The 16,683-nt window shown below is 35.3% G+C and overlaps 2 protein-coding genes and 1 non-coding gene across 6 annotated transcripts; all 3 read right to left on the reverse strand.

The window, feature by feature from the left end:
* Positions 1-2,177: 2,177 nt before the first annotated feature.
* On the reverse strand, positions 2,178-2,261 carry TRNAL-CAA (transfer RNA leucine (anticodon CAA)). The gene has a single exon. It is a non-coding gene; the product is annotated as a tRNA-Leu (tRNA).
* A 1,354-nt stretch (positions 2,262-3,615) lies between these two features.
* LOC114310663 (purine permease 3) lies at positions 3,616-6,424 on the reverse strand. Of its 3 annotated transcripts, XM_028256724.2 has the most exons (5): positions 6,238-6,424; positions 6,123-6,160; positions 5,963-6,039; positions 4,214-4,996; positions 3,616-4,121 (listed from the first exon to the last, which is right to left on the reverse strand). In XM_028256724.2, the coding sequence occupies exons 4-5, from the start codon at positions 4,955-4,957 to the stop codon at positions 3,753-3,755; spliced, it is 1,113 nt and encodes a 370-aa protein (XP_028112525.2). In that variant the 5' UTR covers positions 4,958-4,996; positions 5,963-6,039; positions 6,123-6,160; positions 6,238-6,424; the 3' UTR covers positions 3,616-3,752. The 3 variants fall into 3 exon arrangements, with proteins under 3 accessions (XP_028112525.2, XP_028112526.2, XP_028112528.2); XM_028256725.2 differs by lacking the exon at positions 6,123-6,160 and having other exon boundaries at positions 6,238-6,399; XM_028256727.2 differs by lacking the exons at positions 5,963-6,039; positions 6,123-6,160 and having other exon boundaries at positions 6,238-6,407.
* A 7,228-nt stretch (positions 6,425-13,652) lies between these two features.
* On the reverse strand, positions 13,653-16,532 carry LOC114304811 (2-oxoglutarate-dependent dioxygenase 19). 2 transcript variants are annotated; one of them, XM_082914282.1, is made up of 4 exons: positions 16,092-16,532; positions 15,764-15,999; positions 14,849-15,176; positions 13,653-14,007 (listed from the first exon to the last, which is right to left on the reverse strand). In XM_082914282.1, exons 1-4 carry the CDS (start codon positions 16,368-16,370, stop codon positions 13,747-13,749), a joined length of 1,104 nt encoding a protein of 367 aa, XP_082770408.1. In that variant the 5' UTR covers positions 16,371-16,532; the 3' UTR covers positions 13,653-13,746. The 2 variants fall into 2 exon arrangements, with proteins under 2 accessions (XP_082770408.1, XP_082770407.1); XM_082914281.1 differs by having other exon boundaries at positions 16,068-16,488.
* Between the last annotated feature and the right edge of the window lie 151 nt (positions 16,533-16,683).

Below are 16,683 nucleotides of genomic sequence, written 5' to 3' on the forward strand. Positions count from 1 at the left end.
CGGGCAGTTACATATTCACAAACATTGAGTGGATGTGTGCCAATGTATGAAAATCACAAGCAGGACAAATTGACATTCTAGAAACATAATGATGAAATCTTGAAGCACAGAATAGATTCAAGAACAAAGGTTGATTTGCAAATATAGAAAATGGCAACCAAAATCAGGGAATGAATGAAGAAAAACAAAGTATAGCTACGAATATAGATTCAATGGCAATAGATACAATATAAACATGTGGCAAATTTGAATAGAAAACATATTAAGAGAACAGTGGAAGACATAAATTAAAAAGAAGAAATTGAGAACTTACCGAATAAGGCCGAGAAAACGAGGCCGGAGCAATACTCGCTAGAGTCAAACGGTGACAAACACTGGAGCAGAACAATGAATGCTTCGCCGGAAGCGGTGGATGAAACAGTTACAAAAAACTCAAAAAAACAGCAATGACGAATTGAGAAACTTTAGAGAGAGAAAGTCTGAGAGTCGAGGGAAATTGTAAGTGCAAAAGTGCAAAGACGGAGAGAGAAAGGAAGAGTTTTGTCAAAAACACGAAAAGGTGGCAAACCGTAATGAGATGCCTTGGATGACGTGCTTGTCAAGCGGCGTGGGCAGAAATGACACGCCCTAATAGCACGTGTTAGGTACAAACTAATGAGGAAGGGACACGAGGATGAAATGGTTGAAAAGACTGTTCGTGATAGCTCGTGCACAGTTAGAACTCTTGAAATTCTTGAAGTAATAAGGTCATAACCTCAGCTAGAGGAGCGATCTTGGATGAGATGCTTAAGGAACTGAATTCTTGGTTCTTGATCCTTAGGAAAGTGGACAGCTGAGTCCTAGGTTTGTTGAAGTCAATGAGTCATGATCTTGGTCATAAAAAAGAAATGAAATCTTAGCAGACATGCTATATGGATAAACGGTATATGTTCCATCACCTCAGGTTACCGAGGTAATAGAACTTAGGGGACAGTTGTGGGGACGTATTTTGTGAATGACAGTACGTGGCTAAGGTGGAGCCGAAGTGTCAGCCGAGATGCCACGTGACGTAGTCATGCTATCGAGATGATCTTGGCTAGGCTAAGATTATTTGCGGAGATGTTGGAATCCGAGATAGGCTGATAAAGGACAAGAGTCCTAGAACAATGGAGGATTTCAGTCTGAATAAGGATAAGGTTCAATGAGAGATTATTTCTATCTAGCTGAGGGTCCAGGATGAGTATTGAGCCTAAGTCCATTGAAGTGAGGCTTCTATAGGGATCAGGTCACTGCCGGTTGTAAAAGCAGGGCACCCTCGTGGGTCTGAGAAAAGTTCTTTCTAGTGAATTTAAGCACTATTTGCTATCTGTGAGAGGTATTGTTTACTGACGTGATTGTTGGAGTGCTCTTGGGTAGACGAACCACCGCCGGATTCTCATCTTCTTGTGCAAGTTGTTGGGCTTAATCTATTATGTCGATATTCTCCAGTTGAGTTCCCCTTTTGGTTGTGTGGTCAGAAATCAACACCTACACTACTAATGTTTTAACTTTTTTGTTTGTTTGTTTGTTTTTCTTTCTTGTTTTTTTGTTGTTTTTCTTTTTCTTTCCTTTCCTTTACTTTTGTTGTTGTTGTTGTTGTTTAAAGTTTAACTAGTTTCAAAATTAAATTAATTTCACATGAGCTTTAATCATGTTAATCACGATTAACTTGATTTTTTGGAATAATGATATATGAATAGAAAATATGTACAAATGATATATTGAGTTATGAGCTTATCAATTTAAAACCTCAACCTATCATAATGCATCGTTTTGGTGAGTATTTTTGTACAAAAATATTAGAAGAATAGCATTTTCGAGTAAGTTGTTTAAGTTTAACCTAAAAACTTGACAAATTAACTTACTTAACAAATCGAACTTAAACAAACTTTTCATAACTTGATTCACCTAAGTGAAGTAATCAAAGTTGAAGAAAAAAGGAGAAAAAAATTGTGTAATAAAAAGTTGAATAAAAAAAAAAGGTAGAAAAAATTGTGTAATCAAAAGTTGACGGAAAAAGAATGGAGAAAATAAAGTGAAGTAATCAAAGTTGAAGAAAAAGGGAGAAAAAATTGTGTAATAAAAAGTTGAAAAAAAAAAAGGTAGAAAAAATTGTGTAATCAAAAGTTGAAGGAAAAAGAAAGGAGAAAATAAAAAATTGTCAGAAGTGGGATTTGAACCCACGCTCTCTCACGAGAACCAGAACTTGAGTCTGGCGCCTTAGACCACTCGGCCATCCTGACTTTGATAGTGTTTGTCTGCAATTATTATATATTTATATCTAATTATTATAAATTCCCTTCCTTGTCCCAATTTATTTTGTGACTGAAATGAAATAAAAGTAAGAGTGTAATCGAATATTTTTATTTTGATGATTGAGAAACTGACATAGATTGTGTTACGGTTCGATTTTGTTAGTTTTGTCATTTGCTAGAGCTGAGAATTTGCATGAAGTTTAAAAGGGTTTATAAAAACTTATAGAATTTTACATTGATAATAAGGAAGAAAAAGTATGAAAATTAAGATTGTGTTTGAATCATGAATTTGAAAAGAAAAAGGAAATCTGTGAGTGAAATGCAAGTGAAACGTAACTTTATTTCATTTACATTTCACTCACTTTTTCTTTTTTTCGAAATTCCTATTCAAATCTATGATGAAACACAACTTAAATATCTCACTCTAATTTTATCACAGAAAGTGTATTATATTGGTCACTTATCTTCTAATGTTTCAAAGAATTAAAATATAAAAGTCTTTAAAAATACAATACTTCAATCGGTTCAATTTATATCAATATAAAAGTTTTCAAAATTGTAACAAACCATACATTATGATAAATAGACCTAGAATTTTTTTGATTAATTTTAAGCAGTTGATTCATTTCTACCGATTTTTCTTAGCATTCTAACTAGGAGCAAGGCAATCCTTCACCAACTTTATTTACTGAAGTAGCCATTGCAAAACTTTCGAAAAAACAAAAAACACTCAATTTTTGTGCCATCTTGTATCTAACCTAAATTCCACCAAATCCAAGGATTGTTTTCGGAATTGATTGTTTTAGTAATTTTTTGATTTTTTTTTACATATATACATACAAAAAAATAAAAAGAATAATTAACTTTTTTGTAGTAACTTTTGACTATAAGTTCAATTTCCCGAAATAACCCGAAGTATTCTTTCTCAATCCCTTCAAAATGCAATTTTAGAACATAATGGCATGGATTCCAATTGAAGTTTAATTTGACTGTGATATGATTCATCTGAGAGCTGAACAGTGACAGTTTTAATACTCAAAGTAATACAAACACTTGAATTGGTATTTTAAACTACCCTTCTTTTTTCTGTAGCTACCCAATTCAATTACACTTGGTTAGTGGAGTAACCTCTTTTAATATATATATATATATATACATATATATATAAATATCAAGGTAGCTAGTTGATGGAGACCACTGATTCAACCACAAGCAGCTTATCAAATAACACAGACTAAAGTTCTTTTACATAAGCAAGGTAAAGTTGAATTCATCAGAGTAACAACATTCATGAGATGGCCATGTCCTACTCAAAGCATCAAACATTATAATTCTCCTTAGGAAAAAAAAAAACAGTTTCCATGATATTTCACATTGATATTCGGATTTCCCTGTTAAAATTCAACAAATCAGAGTACTGAATTCCACAAGCTTAACTTTATAAAAAAAAAAAAAGAAAAAAAAAAGAAACAAAATGTATTAATCTGATTCAACTGGAGAATCATTTTGTAATTGACTTTGTGATTGAGACAACTCTAGAACTGGTTCCTGATTCTTTTTCTTGGTTTCTTGAAGCTCTCCATAGAAGTAGGAGACAAAACCCCAAAGTGACAAAACAAGAGAAACCCCTTTTTCAACTTGGAAACTCTCGTGGTAGAACAAAACAGCTAATGATTCAGTCACTGGTAGCAAAGTAGCAATTATTATACCAGAGAGAAGAGAGGAAGCACAAAAAATTACTCCTACGGCTCCCAAGAAGAAGAATTGCCAAAACATTGCAGTCACCGCCAGTATCACATAGTAGGTGGCCTGCCCGAGCTCATTCTCTCTTGCTTCTCTTTGAATTGCCTGCAACAGTAAGCTCAAAATGGGTTAAAGATTAATTAGGCATATCAAACATACTCTTCTCCAATCAGGGGGGAAGAGAGAGAGAGAGAGACCGCGAAATCGTGGTTCAGAAGCATTCCAATGGTGCAGAAAGCAGTGGCGAAAAAGGATATAACCATCTGCATCTCCATCACCAGAGTATAAGTAATAGCCTGTTTGGTTTTCCGGTATGTCAACTCGATCAATGGTAGCACAAACCCGTACAATGCTGATGCTGCGAGTGTCATAAAAAATCCAATGTAGTACTGCCTATTTGATTCATGAGCAGCTTTGTCAGTGCTAGAATGAAAGGCAAGAACTACAGATCCAACGGTCAACAAAAAAACCGAGTTGACAGTAAAAGCAGTGAACTTTTGCTTAACTAGAAGAAAGGCAAATCCAGCAGTAAAGGCCAACTGTGTGGCAATGATAAGAGCAGAAGTGGAGATAGGCAGGCGAGCAACACCAAAGGCATACAAATAATCATCGAAACCAGTGAGAATTCCAATAACAGCGCAAGCGAAAAAAAGGATGGGTTTAATAGAGAAGAGCTTGGTTGAAGGACCTTTCTTGCTTCGACGGTGTATGTATGAAACCAAGATTGGGAATATAACAAATGGCCAACCAGCAGTCTCTAGAAAGCTCGATAGCCAAATTCGCTTTCCACCTTTTAGAAAGTACAACCGCAACAAAATTGGACCACCGGAGCCGCCTAGGGCTAACAATGTGCAGTTCAATAAGAGTAGGGCTTTCTTCATGGTCTTGCTCATATTCTCTTCCTTGTATGGTAGTCGGTTGTTTGTAATTTGAGTCTCCATTTTTTATTTGTCGGACTAATTTATGTACTATTGCTAGAACTGCATTTCACAACAGATGGAGTTACTTGACAATAATGCTCTGGAAGCATATTCAACTTCACATGAAATGTTGAATAAAGTAGCATTTGAAAGCACAAATATATAAAACAGATAGATAGACATAATCCGTAAATGCTATCAAATTCTAAGCACAATAAAAGGAACTGAATTTGCACCCGAAGGACGTCTACAACTCCTACCTAGGACATATTTATTTATTTATTTTGAGAACCCATCATTTAATTCCTATCTCTAATTGAATGTCAACAAACAAAACAAAAAACTCAACCCCATCCTGATTATTTCTTCCATTTGCATTTGTGGGCATAGCATGGTCGGTATTTAGGCATCACATTAAAACTCTGTGGATCATGAATTGAGTTCTTTTATAGCATAAATCATTGTTCTTTTCTGTAGCACTACCTAGATAAAGTCATTTTTGTAAGTTATGAGTGATTTTGTTCTAATTATCAGTTTTATCATTTGGAGATGCCTCCATTTTACTTGACAACATGGGATGAAAATTAACAAGAATATCTTCATGAATTACATAGGATTTAAGAGCAAATGAGGATAAAAAATATCAATATTGCAACATGAAGACATTATATTCAAAAATAATAAAAAAAAATCATCATCATAGATTAAATGCCTTCAGGAAGTATTATGAGGAACACAAAGGTCTTATTAAATGTACAATTGATATAGAAAAATAAAAAAGATGAAAAAAGAGGGACCTTCCTAGATATTATGCAGGACAAGAAGATCAGTCCTGTAACTCAAAATTTTCACAAAATTTTACAAAACCCAAGTTTCACCATCGCAACAAATAATTGGTGTGCATGGGTACTATTTGTTGGGTATAATAGCAATAGTCATAAGCAAATCAAGAAAGGAACACAAAGAATTACAATGTATTTGAGTAAGAAATCATAGAAATAATATAGTAATAACAAAATTACAGACCTTGCTTCTTATTAAATTGCCACAAACCCTTAATCAGAGAACCCTTGAAAACCTTAAATAGACTTATTAGAGCTCCACTGCCATAGGGGAAAAAGTTATTAATTGGAAAAGAGATTAAATCAATGAAGTAACAGCAGATCAACTGAGCATGAGAAGAAACCTGGGTACAACTATGTTTATGTTGAAAACAAGTTGGATCTATATAAAGGGAAACAACAAAAGCTGTTAAATTGAACCCAAAAAAGAAAATTGAAATAGAATGACTCAGAACTCGCACAAGCAGTCCAAACAAAGAGACAAGATCCAAGGAACAGAATCGAGCTGAGATTTCTGCGGATTGAGCCCTGAACATAGGCGTAGACCGTTTCAATGTAGAAAAACCCTCCTCTTCCCGCCAATGTCGGTTGTAATTGTAAAACCAAGCCGAGTGAGTAGATAGGGCTTGTTATTTTCAAAAAGGGTGAATTACATCCGTGGTCCTCATAATTTAATTCAGGACTTGTGTTATTTTGATTTTTGATTTTTCAATTATGATATATTTAGTTCTTAATTTTAAATTTTATTTTAAATAAAGATAATTAAAGATATTATTAGATTTTTTAAAGGTAAAATAGTTAATTTGATAAAATATAAACTAATTTGTCAAAAATAAATGTTAAACAAATATTTTTGAATTTTAAAAAATTATTTTTACTCACAAAAAATAAAATTATGTAAAATTGATAATTATTTTAAACATTTATTTATTTATTTTACCAAATTAATTTTTATTATGTGTTTGGATGATGATCATGTAAACTTAATTTAAAAAAATTAATCATGTAATTTATTAATTTTTATCAATTTTACATAATTTTATCATTGGTAGATAAAAATAATTTTTTAAAAATTTAAAATATTTATTTGACATTTATTTTTGTCAAATTAGTTTATATTTTATTAAATTGACAATTTTACCCTTGAAATTAAACAATGGTACCTTGAATTGTCCTTATTTGGAACAAAATTCAAAATTTAAGGTCAAAATATGTCACAATTAAAAAATTAAGAACCAAAATGACCTATGTCTCAAACTATAAGGACTATTTATGTAATTTACCCTTTCAAAAATCTTTGATATACTGAATAAATTTGAGTTCGCCCATGTAACGCCCTCGAAAATAAACTCAAAAATCATCCAACAACAGCATGCTTAAACACAAGTGAATAAAGCATAAATATATTCCATCAGAGTAATTTTTACAAAAATGTATTACATGTTGACATCAAAAGTAAATACCCTTATGAGCTTACAACTTTTCAAGTCAACACTTTGTTACAAAAAGGAGTACTAACTCTATACATAGAAAGCCCTTGGCTTGATATACATGTAATACAATCAAAAACACAAAACAACCCAACAGTCTGGAGCCTTCCAAGCTATGTCCTTGGAAGTGGCATGCTACCTGTACCTGAAAATGATATCCCATATAGGGTGAGCCACAGCCTAGTAGGATTATACTAAACCAACTATAAACAATGACTAAAATAATAACATTCAATAGATGGTCCACACTTGTACTCCAACATATGTCGTATTACAGTTTCACGACAGTCATGTCCATGGCACACTTCAGTTTCCATTTCTTAGTCAACTTCGAGTTTGAAAACAAGGCTTAGAACCTAGCCAGATAACTTAATGAGATTAAGACTCATCTTTAAAACACTTTCGAAATTCATGATGGATACACATTTTGGTACTGTATCAATAACACATAGGAACATTTCTATGCTTCACAATTGATAACGATATACATTTTAGTACTATATCAAATCAATTCAAACACTTCCATAATCCACACTTGATACACATTGTAGTACTGTATCAATGTCACACAAAATCCGGTTTAGAGGTCCATCCCTTATCTTCCCCTAAGCCGTGGAGTACATCCCCTATCTCCTCCCACACACAATGTATATAAACCTAGATCATATACACAATCAATCAATACATAAAGTTAATGTATTATTCCAACCGCTATACTCGATAGCACACTCAATCGATTTGTTTTAGTTTGCCTAATCGTCATGCATTGTCTACAACAATCAAAACTATCTTCTACCGATAGCCCAAAGCAGTTATTTCTAAACAGAAAATAAATGCACCAAATGGATAAAATATCAACATTTCAACTAGGTGAGTGATAAATGATCCAACTACACCCTTTAATCCCATACGTTCCCAGTTTTCAACATTCTCAATTCAACTTCTCATTTCTCAAAACAAATTTCATAAATTAAATCATCAATGTAATTAGGGCATTTCCCTTAATTAACAAAACAATTCTAAGGTTCCATTTCTATCAATAACCCAACATTTATTTCATTTCTCCATGTTAAACATGCATATAGGTTTATATAAGTAAAACCCCTTCTTTTGTAAAATTGCATAAAGGCCCCAAACTTTTTCAAAATTACCCAACAATCCCCAACATATCAAAATGCTAAAATTTAAAGACAAAGCTCATAAAGAGGAGTAGGATATCTCTACCTCGAAGTTAGGGCTCAATCGGAGAAGATGAAAAAAACGAAAATGCTCCAAACACCAAGATTCTCGGATCAAAACGTAGCCCTCAACGATTAACACACTTTTTACAAAGGCCGAAGGATAGGGAGACACTCTAACTAGATCAAACCCTAGAGAGAAGGAAGATCCTAGAGAGAGAGGCTCTCAAAAACGATTTTGAAAAAGTAGGAGAGAGAGAGGAAATGTAAAAAGTGATTCAAAATTACCCAGCTGCCCACTGATATACGACACTCCCGCTCGAACGGATAATAGAATGCTCGAGCGTCAAGCACAAAAATCTGGACAATCTTGAGCGCAAGAAAGCCCGCTCGAGTTCCAAGACACAAGGATAAAGTACATCCGCTCGAGCGCGAAAACCAATCCGCTCGAGCGTAGATTCCCCCCTCCCAGAACTTTCACAGACAAAGCATTACCCGCTCGAGCGCCAACATACCCGCTCGAGCTCGACCCGCTCGAGCGTGAAAAACACACCTGCAGAAGTTTTGCAGGGACACGAGATACTGGAAGTGTGTAAATCTCGCTCGAGCGCAAGGAGGCCCGCTCGAGCAAACAACCAAAAACCAAACTCCGCTCGAGCGCAGAATGATCCGCTCGAGCGTAACACCAAAAACCTGGGCAACTACACTTGAGACCAAAATTCAATCTACCTGAACACGCCTAATACGTTCTATAACTCAAATACAAAGTACGAAAGGATGTAAACAAGATATAAACAACTGCTACCATTCACGAAATCAAGTCTGGATCACTGTACAACAAGAGGTAAAACCCGGAATCGCTATAGCCCACATTTTGTAAGTTGTCTGAATCACCGGTGCAACTCTTTTCTGTCAGTTACTCGTGATTGTTACATTTTTATTTTCGGATGACTACTGTGTATAAATATGAACGATTAGATGTAACATTGCCCTTTTATTAATAGTACATGAGACTCATTTAAAGAAGGTTTGATATAAAAGATTGTAGAGGGATTGGAATTAGAAATTAAGTCAGAAGATTAGTGAATTTTTAAATAAAATTTATATTTTTAGAACAAAAAAATATTAATTTTATATATTAATACTATTTATAATATTATTAATTTGATAGTATATAAATAAATATTTTTTTATCTTACAAATCTAATTTAATAATACTATACTAATAATGTTCTTACTCAATTTCACCCTACACTTAATCCAACATGTAAACGAAACAAACGTGGCCTATGACCGTCCTAATCCGAATCAAATGCCCATGTGCTAAGCCATTGTCACGTAGTGTCCAATATGAGAAAAATTATTTGGTGCAGTACCACTTGCCCAAACACCAACCCTGTTTGGTAAAGTTTATTTTCAATTTATTTTAGTTTTTAATTTAATTTAAACTATTTTGATATGTTTAGTTCAGCTTAACAATACAGGTTGTAACTTTTTGTAAGTCAAAAATCAACTTATCCTTTGAGTAGGGGAGGAGAAACTTAATTTATAAGTAAAAAATTAGCTTATGTTCACAGCTATAAGCTGTTAAGTTATAAGTTATAATCACTTTCCCACAGCTCTACTAAACGGAGCCACCATGTCATCTGATGTTCTCCTATGATTCATTCTCCATTAATTATAATATTTTATTTTTAAAACACCATGGGATCATTATTCAAGATCACTAAAATAATTCTTCCAATTTGAATGTGATTAATTTAGATAATAAAATGTTAAATTTTTGAAAACAAGATGATAGATAAATGGATTGTTAATGAAGTATGACTCAAATGCATTGAGAAATTATTCAAACTTAATTCAAAATTTTTTAGAGTTGTTTAAATTCAATCTAAGCTAGGTTCAAGCTAAACATAAATTTTAGTCTTCTTCCTTCTTTTAATTTCTTTTTTTTTACATGTATATGTTTGTGAGTGCAATTAATTTATTAAATTTAGATTCTATTAATATTTTTTCATAAAATCATTAAATAACATTATTTTCTTTTAATTTGCATTGAACCAACCTCATTAAATGAGATTAATTATAAATAAATAAAAACCTAAAAACTTCTCTTTACCAATTTCAAGAAAGTGCTTGCACCGCTGCAAAAATCCAACGGTTGCAAACACATTTGTCATGGAAAACAAGAAAGCAACAAGAACACGTTTCAATGTCGGCTTGGACCGCGACGAGGACTAGAAGATCAAGAGCTCACCACCGAATCCGTGGCTATGGCTCTCAGTTTGAAGCTAGATTCCCACTCGTTATGGGTTTTGAGATTGCTCCTTGCAAACCTCCATTGATGACCAAGGAACAACCTAAACCTATTTGTGCAGGCAAGGTGTTCGATGAATTGTCATATGCTTTGGACTGTGAAGAAAAGAGTTGAGAACCCATCGTCCATACAAACGATTCGTTTGTCTGAAGACGACCAGCTTCTTATCCTTCAGTTTTGACTACCTAATTGAGAGGCTCAAGTCTTTATTCTGGACTCATTGTTCATGGCATTGATCTGGGTTATGGTTTTTACCTCGTCTAATTCCAAGATCAGTCCGATATGCTTAACGTTCTAACTGGAGGTCCTTGGTTTTTAGGATCCCATTTCATCATGATTCGTAAATGGGTACCTGAGTTTAAACCCTCAAAAGCTGAGATTGATACTTGGGTTGTTATCTGGGCAGGACTATCAGAGCTTTCTATGATAGTACCATCCTGCATAAAATTGGCAATAAGTTGGGTAAACTTATTAGCTGATATAAAATTGATGGCACAATTAGGTGATTTATCCTTTTTATGGAGACCACGGACAGCCAACAAGGTGGCACATTGGGTGGCCCTTCACCATCTTCCGAATAGCCTCCCTCTTGATTGGGTTGCTAACCCACCACCTGGGCTTGTGGCATGACTAGCTTTTGCTTTGTAGTTTTTTTCTTGTATTGTTCGCTGTTAAAAAAAAAAATGAAAAGAAAAAAATAAGTTGGGTAAACTCATTAGAATTGATCTTAATACAGAGAACAGTGAAAGACATAGATTCACAAGACTCTGTGTTCAAGTTGTCCTCAGCAAGCCCTTTTCTGTGGTTAAGATTGGGTGTCTTATTCAAAAGGTGTCCTATGAGGGTCTTCCCTGTGCCTGCTTCAACTGTGGAGTGATAGGACACAGACATAAGGAATGTTTGGCAGCTATCGAGAAATGAAACCATGTAGTAGACTCTCCATCCACAACAGAGAATTCATCTTCTTTGTTGGCGAATCACGAACCGCAGTTTGGACCTTGGATGATTGTTCAAAGAAAGAAATCTTGTGATAAGGGCAAGACAAACCTTAATTCCCCAGGTGTGGAAGAAAAAGATGAGACCCCCTCTGCTACATCTGTCCACCCTGAACCTTCCTTAGACCCAATGTCCAACGCCATCTTATCTTGAGATGGAGGGATAAAAAGCAGCAAGATTATCACAAGTGACAAAGTGGGTTGCATGACCGATATCTGTGCTATAAAGAGTGGGATTTCAATCACCCAGTCTTCCATTAGCAGGACTCATCCAAACTTGCTTCCAAATTCCCCAAGTGTGCCTTAAACGTTCAAAGAGGTGTCCATGTAAGTGGCCCATTAAAGAGGGCGTTTGGTGACAGAAGTATTCAAGCCGTGGTGGATTCCTCTCACTGTAACATGGGTCTATGTAAGGATAAGAAAGGAGACACTGTGTTAGATTCTTGTGTTCCAGAGAGTCATAATAGGGAGGGGATTGTTTTAAGTTTCAAAAATAAAATCAAAGGAGAGGCAGAGTAATAAAGCTTTGGTGGTCAATGAGAAGGTCTTGGAAAACAAGGAGGAATGAGGTTCTCCAATGAGGGAAAATTTTCAATTTCCTCCATTAAATGAGGTGCGATCTTACCAGATGGCGGATGTTACTGATGGTGTTGTTCAGGGAGGAAAATTGAAATTAAAAAGTAATGGCAAGGTGACGGTTGAAGAAATCATTCGGGTTCGTTAGCAGAAGTAGGGCACAAGGAGGCAGCTTGAAAAAGAAAATGGAAAAGAAGTTAATTACAGAGTTGATAAGTAAAATTCTGAGTTAGAAGCTCTAGATGATTTAATGATTGAAAAAATGGGGCCATCAGCACAAGTATAAGAGGCAAACGAAGCAGCACATGTTTGTTCTGGGTGTTCAATTAATACCGGTTGTATTCGCCTTATCCCTACAACCAAAGGTGCGCAACTTGAGTTTGATGCATTGGTAGAATGAAAAGATCAAAATTACATTGGAAATTTTTAATTTTTTCAAGGTGTTTGAATCAGAGAGGAGGTTATGTCGTATTCATGATTGATGACTTTTGCTGTATGAGGTTCAAAAGGGTATTTGTAGCTGATGCAATCTTTGATAAAAGAGTCTTAAGATTCACTTTGTGACATGAAGATCACGTGCAGAAGTGAGAATGGCTACAACAACTGATGATATTGTTTTGCTAATGAAATTGGTTGTTGGTGTGCGCTGTTATTGTGTTGATGGTGAGCTGTTTTGAGTTGTGTTACTGCTGTGTTGCGGAGGTGATTTGCTGTTTTGAAGTGTTGCTCTATGTTCTTCCGCTGCTTCTTAATCTTTAGCGATTGATGTTCATTTGAGTGTTCTTATTTTGACGTTTAAAGGATGTAGCTGCGAATGGGAGCAGTTTTGGCTTGCAATCTGACACTAGTACCTAATGTTGTCAATTTTTGAGTTCATGAATCAGGAGAATTCTATTTTTGTTTCTGCTGTAGCTTTTTGTTAGTGCCTTGCCAACATTTCCCTCTCTTGGGGGTAAGATTTTCTATATGATTTGCTATAGGTTTGTGCCAGCCTAATTGGAATATTCTCTCTGACTTTGATGCTCTCTTTTTCTTAATTCTTATTATCTCAATGTACTTCATAGTTAACCTCATTATCGAGATTGGCTCATTTACTTTAGAGACTCCATCGCATGGGTTTTTTTACTGGTTGTGCTTGAATTGTGATCCTCGGTAATAATTCTATAAAGATCATCTATCCTATTTTTCACTCTTTTGTTGTGTCACTAGTCCTTTGCTTCATAGGTCATGCTCAAAATAAGTTTTGCTCTAGCAGAATTTTCTCTCTTTTTTTTTTTTTCTTTTTTTTTTTCTTTACCACTTAGTTTTGCTGATACACTTTTTGAAAGCTATTAACTGCTGATGCCATTTGGGGATTTAAGGATTTCCTGAAACATTATCTTGTACAATGAATCTCAAGAACAGACCATTGCTTAGGCAATTTGAAGTCGTACTCGGTCCAAGCAGGATTTTCGATCAAGCTGGTTGCTTTGTTGAAGTTCCAAATAGTCTCTGTATTTCATTGGAATGTATGCAGGGAGATGGTGCCCTTCCTCGTCTTCTACCAACTCTGGAGCTGGGCTGACAATGGTGTTGAGCGATGGTCCACATGCCATGACAATAGAAATCCGCGTAGCTTTGTTGTTCACAACTGCTCGATGTACAACACTTTTGTACCTCCCATTGCTCAGTATCTGCCGCCAATTTCCCAACGTGTATATGAGTAATTAAAAGAATAAAGTTGATTGGTTATGCTGGGTTGGAACTCAAAATCTCAACATTAAGTCGGGTTTTAACCACTGAATTAGTGGCATGAAGTACACATGAGCAATGGTTAATGTAAAAGTTAGTAGTGTTGCAAACAAACCAAAATGTTCTAGACTTTTAAACTCGATTAGTAATAGAACCGAACTTGAGTAGGCTCAAATTCAATTCAATTAGACTAGTGAACCTGAGGGATATTAATCAATATTTATTTTGCTTCTCTGTTTATGTATGGTGTTTGTGTAAAATTACATATGTAACTGATAAAATTTATTAATAATATGAACATTCATTTATATTTTAACAACACTACAAAACTCAGACTTATGAACTCAGAATTTACTCAAAAAAAAAAATCACTGATTCAAATTCATTTTACTCATAAACCTTACCATTCATCAATTTAATCTCTACTACACAAACACATTTGGGGTAAAGTATAAGTTGACAAGATTGGGTTCATAACATTTTTGTCTATATTTTGTTCACAACTTTGTTTTCCCTCTCTTAATGGACATCTTAAATGAGTTTGATTTTTGGTTCGAGCTCAAACTCGGCTCCTTTATGTAATTGAGTTGATTCAAGCTAAGCTCAAATTGCTCAAATACTTGATGACTAGAGTTTGATCTCGATTCTTCAAACTCAACAATTTTCAGCAAACCAAACCCAAACACCTTAAAGCTTGGTTCGTTTGAGCTCGATTTGACTCAGCTCATTTATAGCGGGTTGATAATTTAGTAAATGAAACCATAGAAAAGAAAAGAAATTCACCTCAAGGTGATCAGCAGTATTAACGAGGAAGGAGTTGGGAAGTGCCTTGACATTAACCCATTTACCATTGTGATGCAGTTGCAGGCCTCCAATTTCATTCTGGATAAGCATGGTTAGCAGGCCATGATCGGAGTGCGGCAGCAAACCCATTGCGAGTTCTGGCTGTGGACAGGGAGGATAGAGGTTTCCGACGAAGATTTGCAGACCGGATTCTAGATCCATTGCCTTCTCAATATAGCATTCTTCCAATCCCAGGCTTTCTGATATGCCTCTGAGTAACTCCATTGCCACTTTTCGGGTTTGTTTGCTATACTCTCTTAAGAGCTCACTGCAAAAACAATATGAAATTTCATTGTAAAGATCAGTGCCGTATACAAGCTATCAGTAACAAAGGTTGTAATTGGATTAATTACAGTGCATCATATGTCGATAAGATGATAATACTTGGCCCATCTGGAAGATTCAATGGGATTCTAAGATAAAATGGATGTGCTATTTGAGAAACGTTAGTGACACTGATTAAGAAAATTAGTGGCAGTGAGTGATTCGTCCACTTCCTCTCTTTTGTCTCTTTATATTTGTCATTTTGAAAAGTACATGGATTCTCAATGATTTCATCCAAGTTTTGAAAGTCACATGTATGCAGAGAAATAACAGAGAACAGAATTTATAATCAGGGTGTTAAAATGAAACGAGCTACTCGAACTTGATTCGATTACATACACTACAAAATATAAGTTCTTTGAACTCGGCTCATGATTAGATACGCTTTTTAACAACCTACTACTCACCTAATCAACAATCCTTCTCTCACGATCACACTTTTGCAACTCATGACAAACTTAACTCTGGTACCACTTGTCGGACCGAATTACACCATTCTCTTAAAATCATAATGAGCAGCAAGATTTGTACCTGAAACCTGTAGGTTTGTTGGGAAAGTGAAACTGAGGATGCACAAACACCTTGAGAAAATCCCTCCAGGAGAACACTTTGTCTGCTTTAGAATTGAAGCCGGTGCCGCACCTGATCGGATCCAACACATGTTTCCCTTCAAACTCCCTCTTCTCCTCCTCCCTCAGATCAAAAAACCCGTTACACGCATCAACCATCTCCTTCATCAAGCTCTCCGGCACACCATGGTTAACCACCTGATCAACCAAACACACAAACATGGCATGGAAAATATAAAATGACTATTGAAATCAAACTTGTGTACCTGACTTGACCATATATTGGTTACCATGAAGAAGCCCCACTCCTGGCAAGCTTTGCCGAGGTCTTGGATGACTTGGGACCGTTGATCAGGATCACTGGAGGTGAGGGAGGAAAAATCAATGATGGGAATTGAATCTTCTGGTTCTGAAGCCGCAGATTCATGAGGATTTGTGGTGTAGGTGTAGTTTGGAGGGATGCAAGTGAGGCCAGGTGATTCTGCCAGTGTTTTGACGCTTGTTGACTGTGGTGCGTGAAGGTGAGTTTCAGGGAAGGAGTGGACACAGAGTGGAGTTGCAGCGGCCATTTTTTTTTTTTTTGTTTTGTTTATTTTTTTTGGAGAGAGAGATAGAGATGAAAGTCATAGAACCTTATCCACGGCCTTAGTGTGTTTTCTAGAGCCAGCCATGACCGTCTATGAAGTATGGATATTTTGAAAAATATGTAGTGTCTGTATTGGATATTTATCTACGTACGGTATTTTGTATGATAATTTTATATATGTATTGAGTATATGAAATACATATTTAAATTTTTTTTCTTAATTTTTAACATACCTAAACGTACCTACTATATACCCAAGCCGTATCGTATTCTCAATTAAAATAATATTTTCTTCT

This window comes from Camellia sinensis, chromosome 2, assembly GCF_055761805.1.
Source record: "Camellia sinensis isolate YWXY chromosome 2, ASM5576180v1, whole genome shotgun sequence".
Classification (NCBI taxonomy): domain Eukaryota; kingdom Viridiplantae; phylum Streptophyta; class Magnoliopsida; order Ericales; family Theaceae; genus Camellia; species Camellia sinensis.

Bases quoted from the DNA above. Each gene is read 5' to 3' on its own strand.
- LOC114310663 (XM_028256724.2), bottom strand. From the start codon at position 4,957: ATGGAGACTCAAATTACAAACAACCGACTACCATACAAGGAAGAGAAT. The intron at 4,122-4,213 runs GTCTCTCTCTCT...TTACTGTTGCAG, and splicing joins TTCTGAACCACGATTTCGCG to GCAATTCAAAGAGAAGCAAG.
- LOC114304811 (XM_082914281.1), bottom strand. From the start codon at position 16,370: ATGGCCGCTGCAACTCCACTCTGTGTCCACTCCTTCCCTGAAACTCAC. The intron at 16,000-16,067 runs GTACACAAGTTT...TTGGTTGATCAG, and splicing joins CCAATATATGGTCAAGTCAG to GTGGTTAACCATGGTGTGCC. The intron at 14,008-14,848 runs GTGAATTTCTTT...AATTGGCGGCAG, and splicing joins ATACTGCTGATCACCTTGAG to ATACTGAGCAATGGGAGGTA.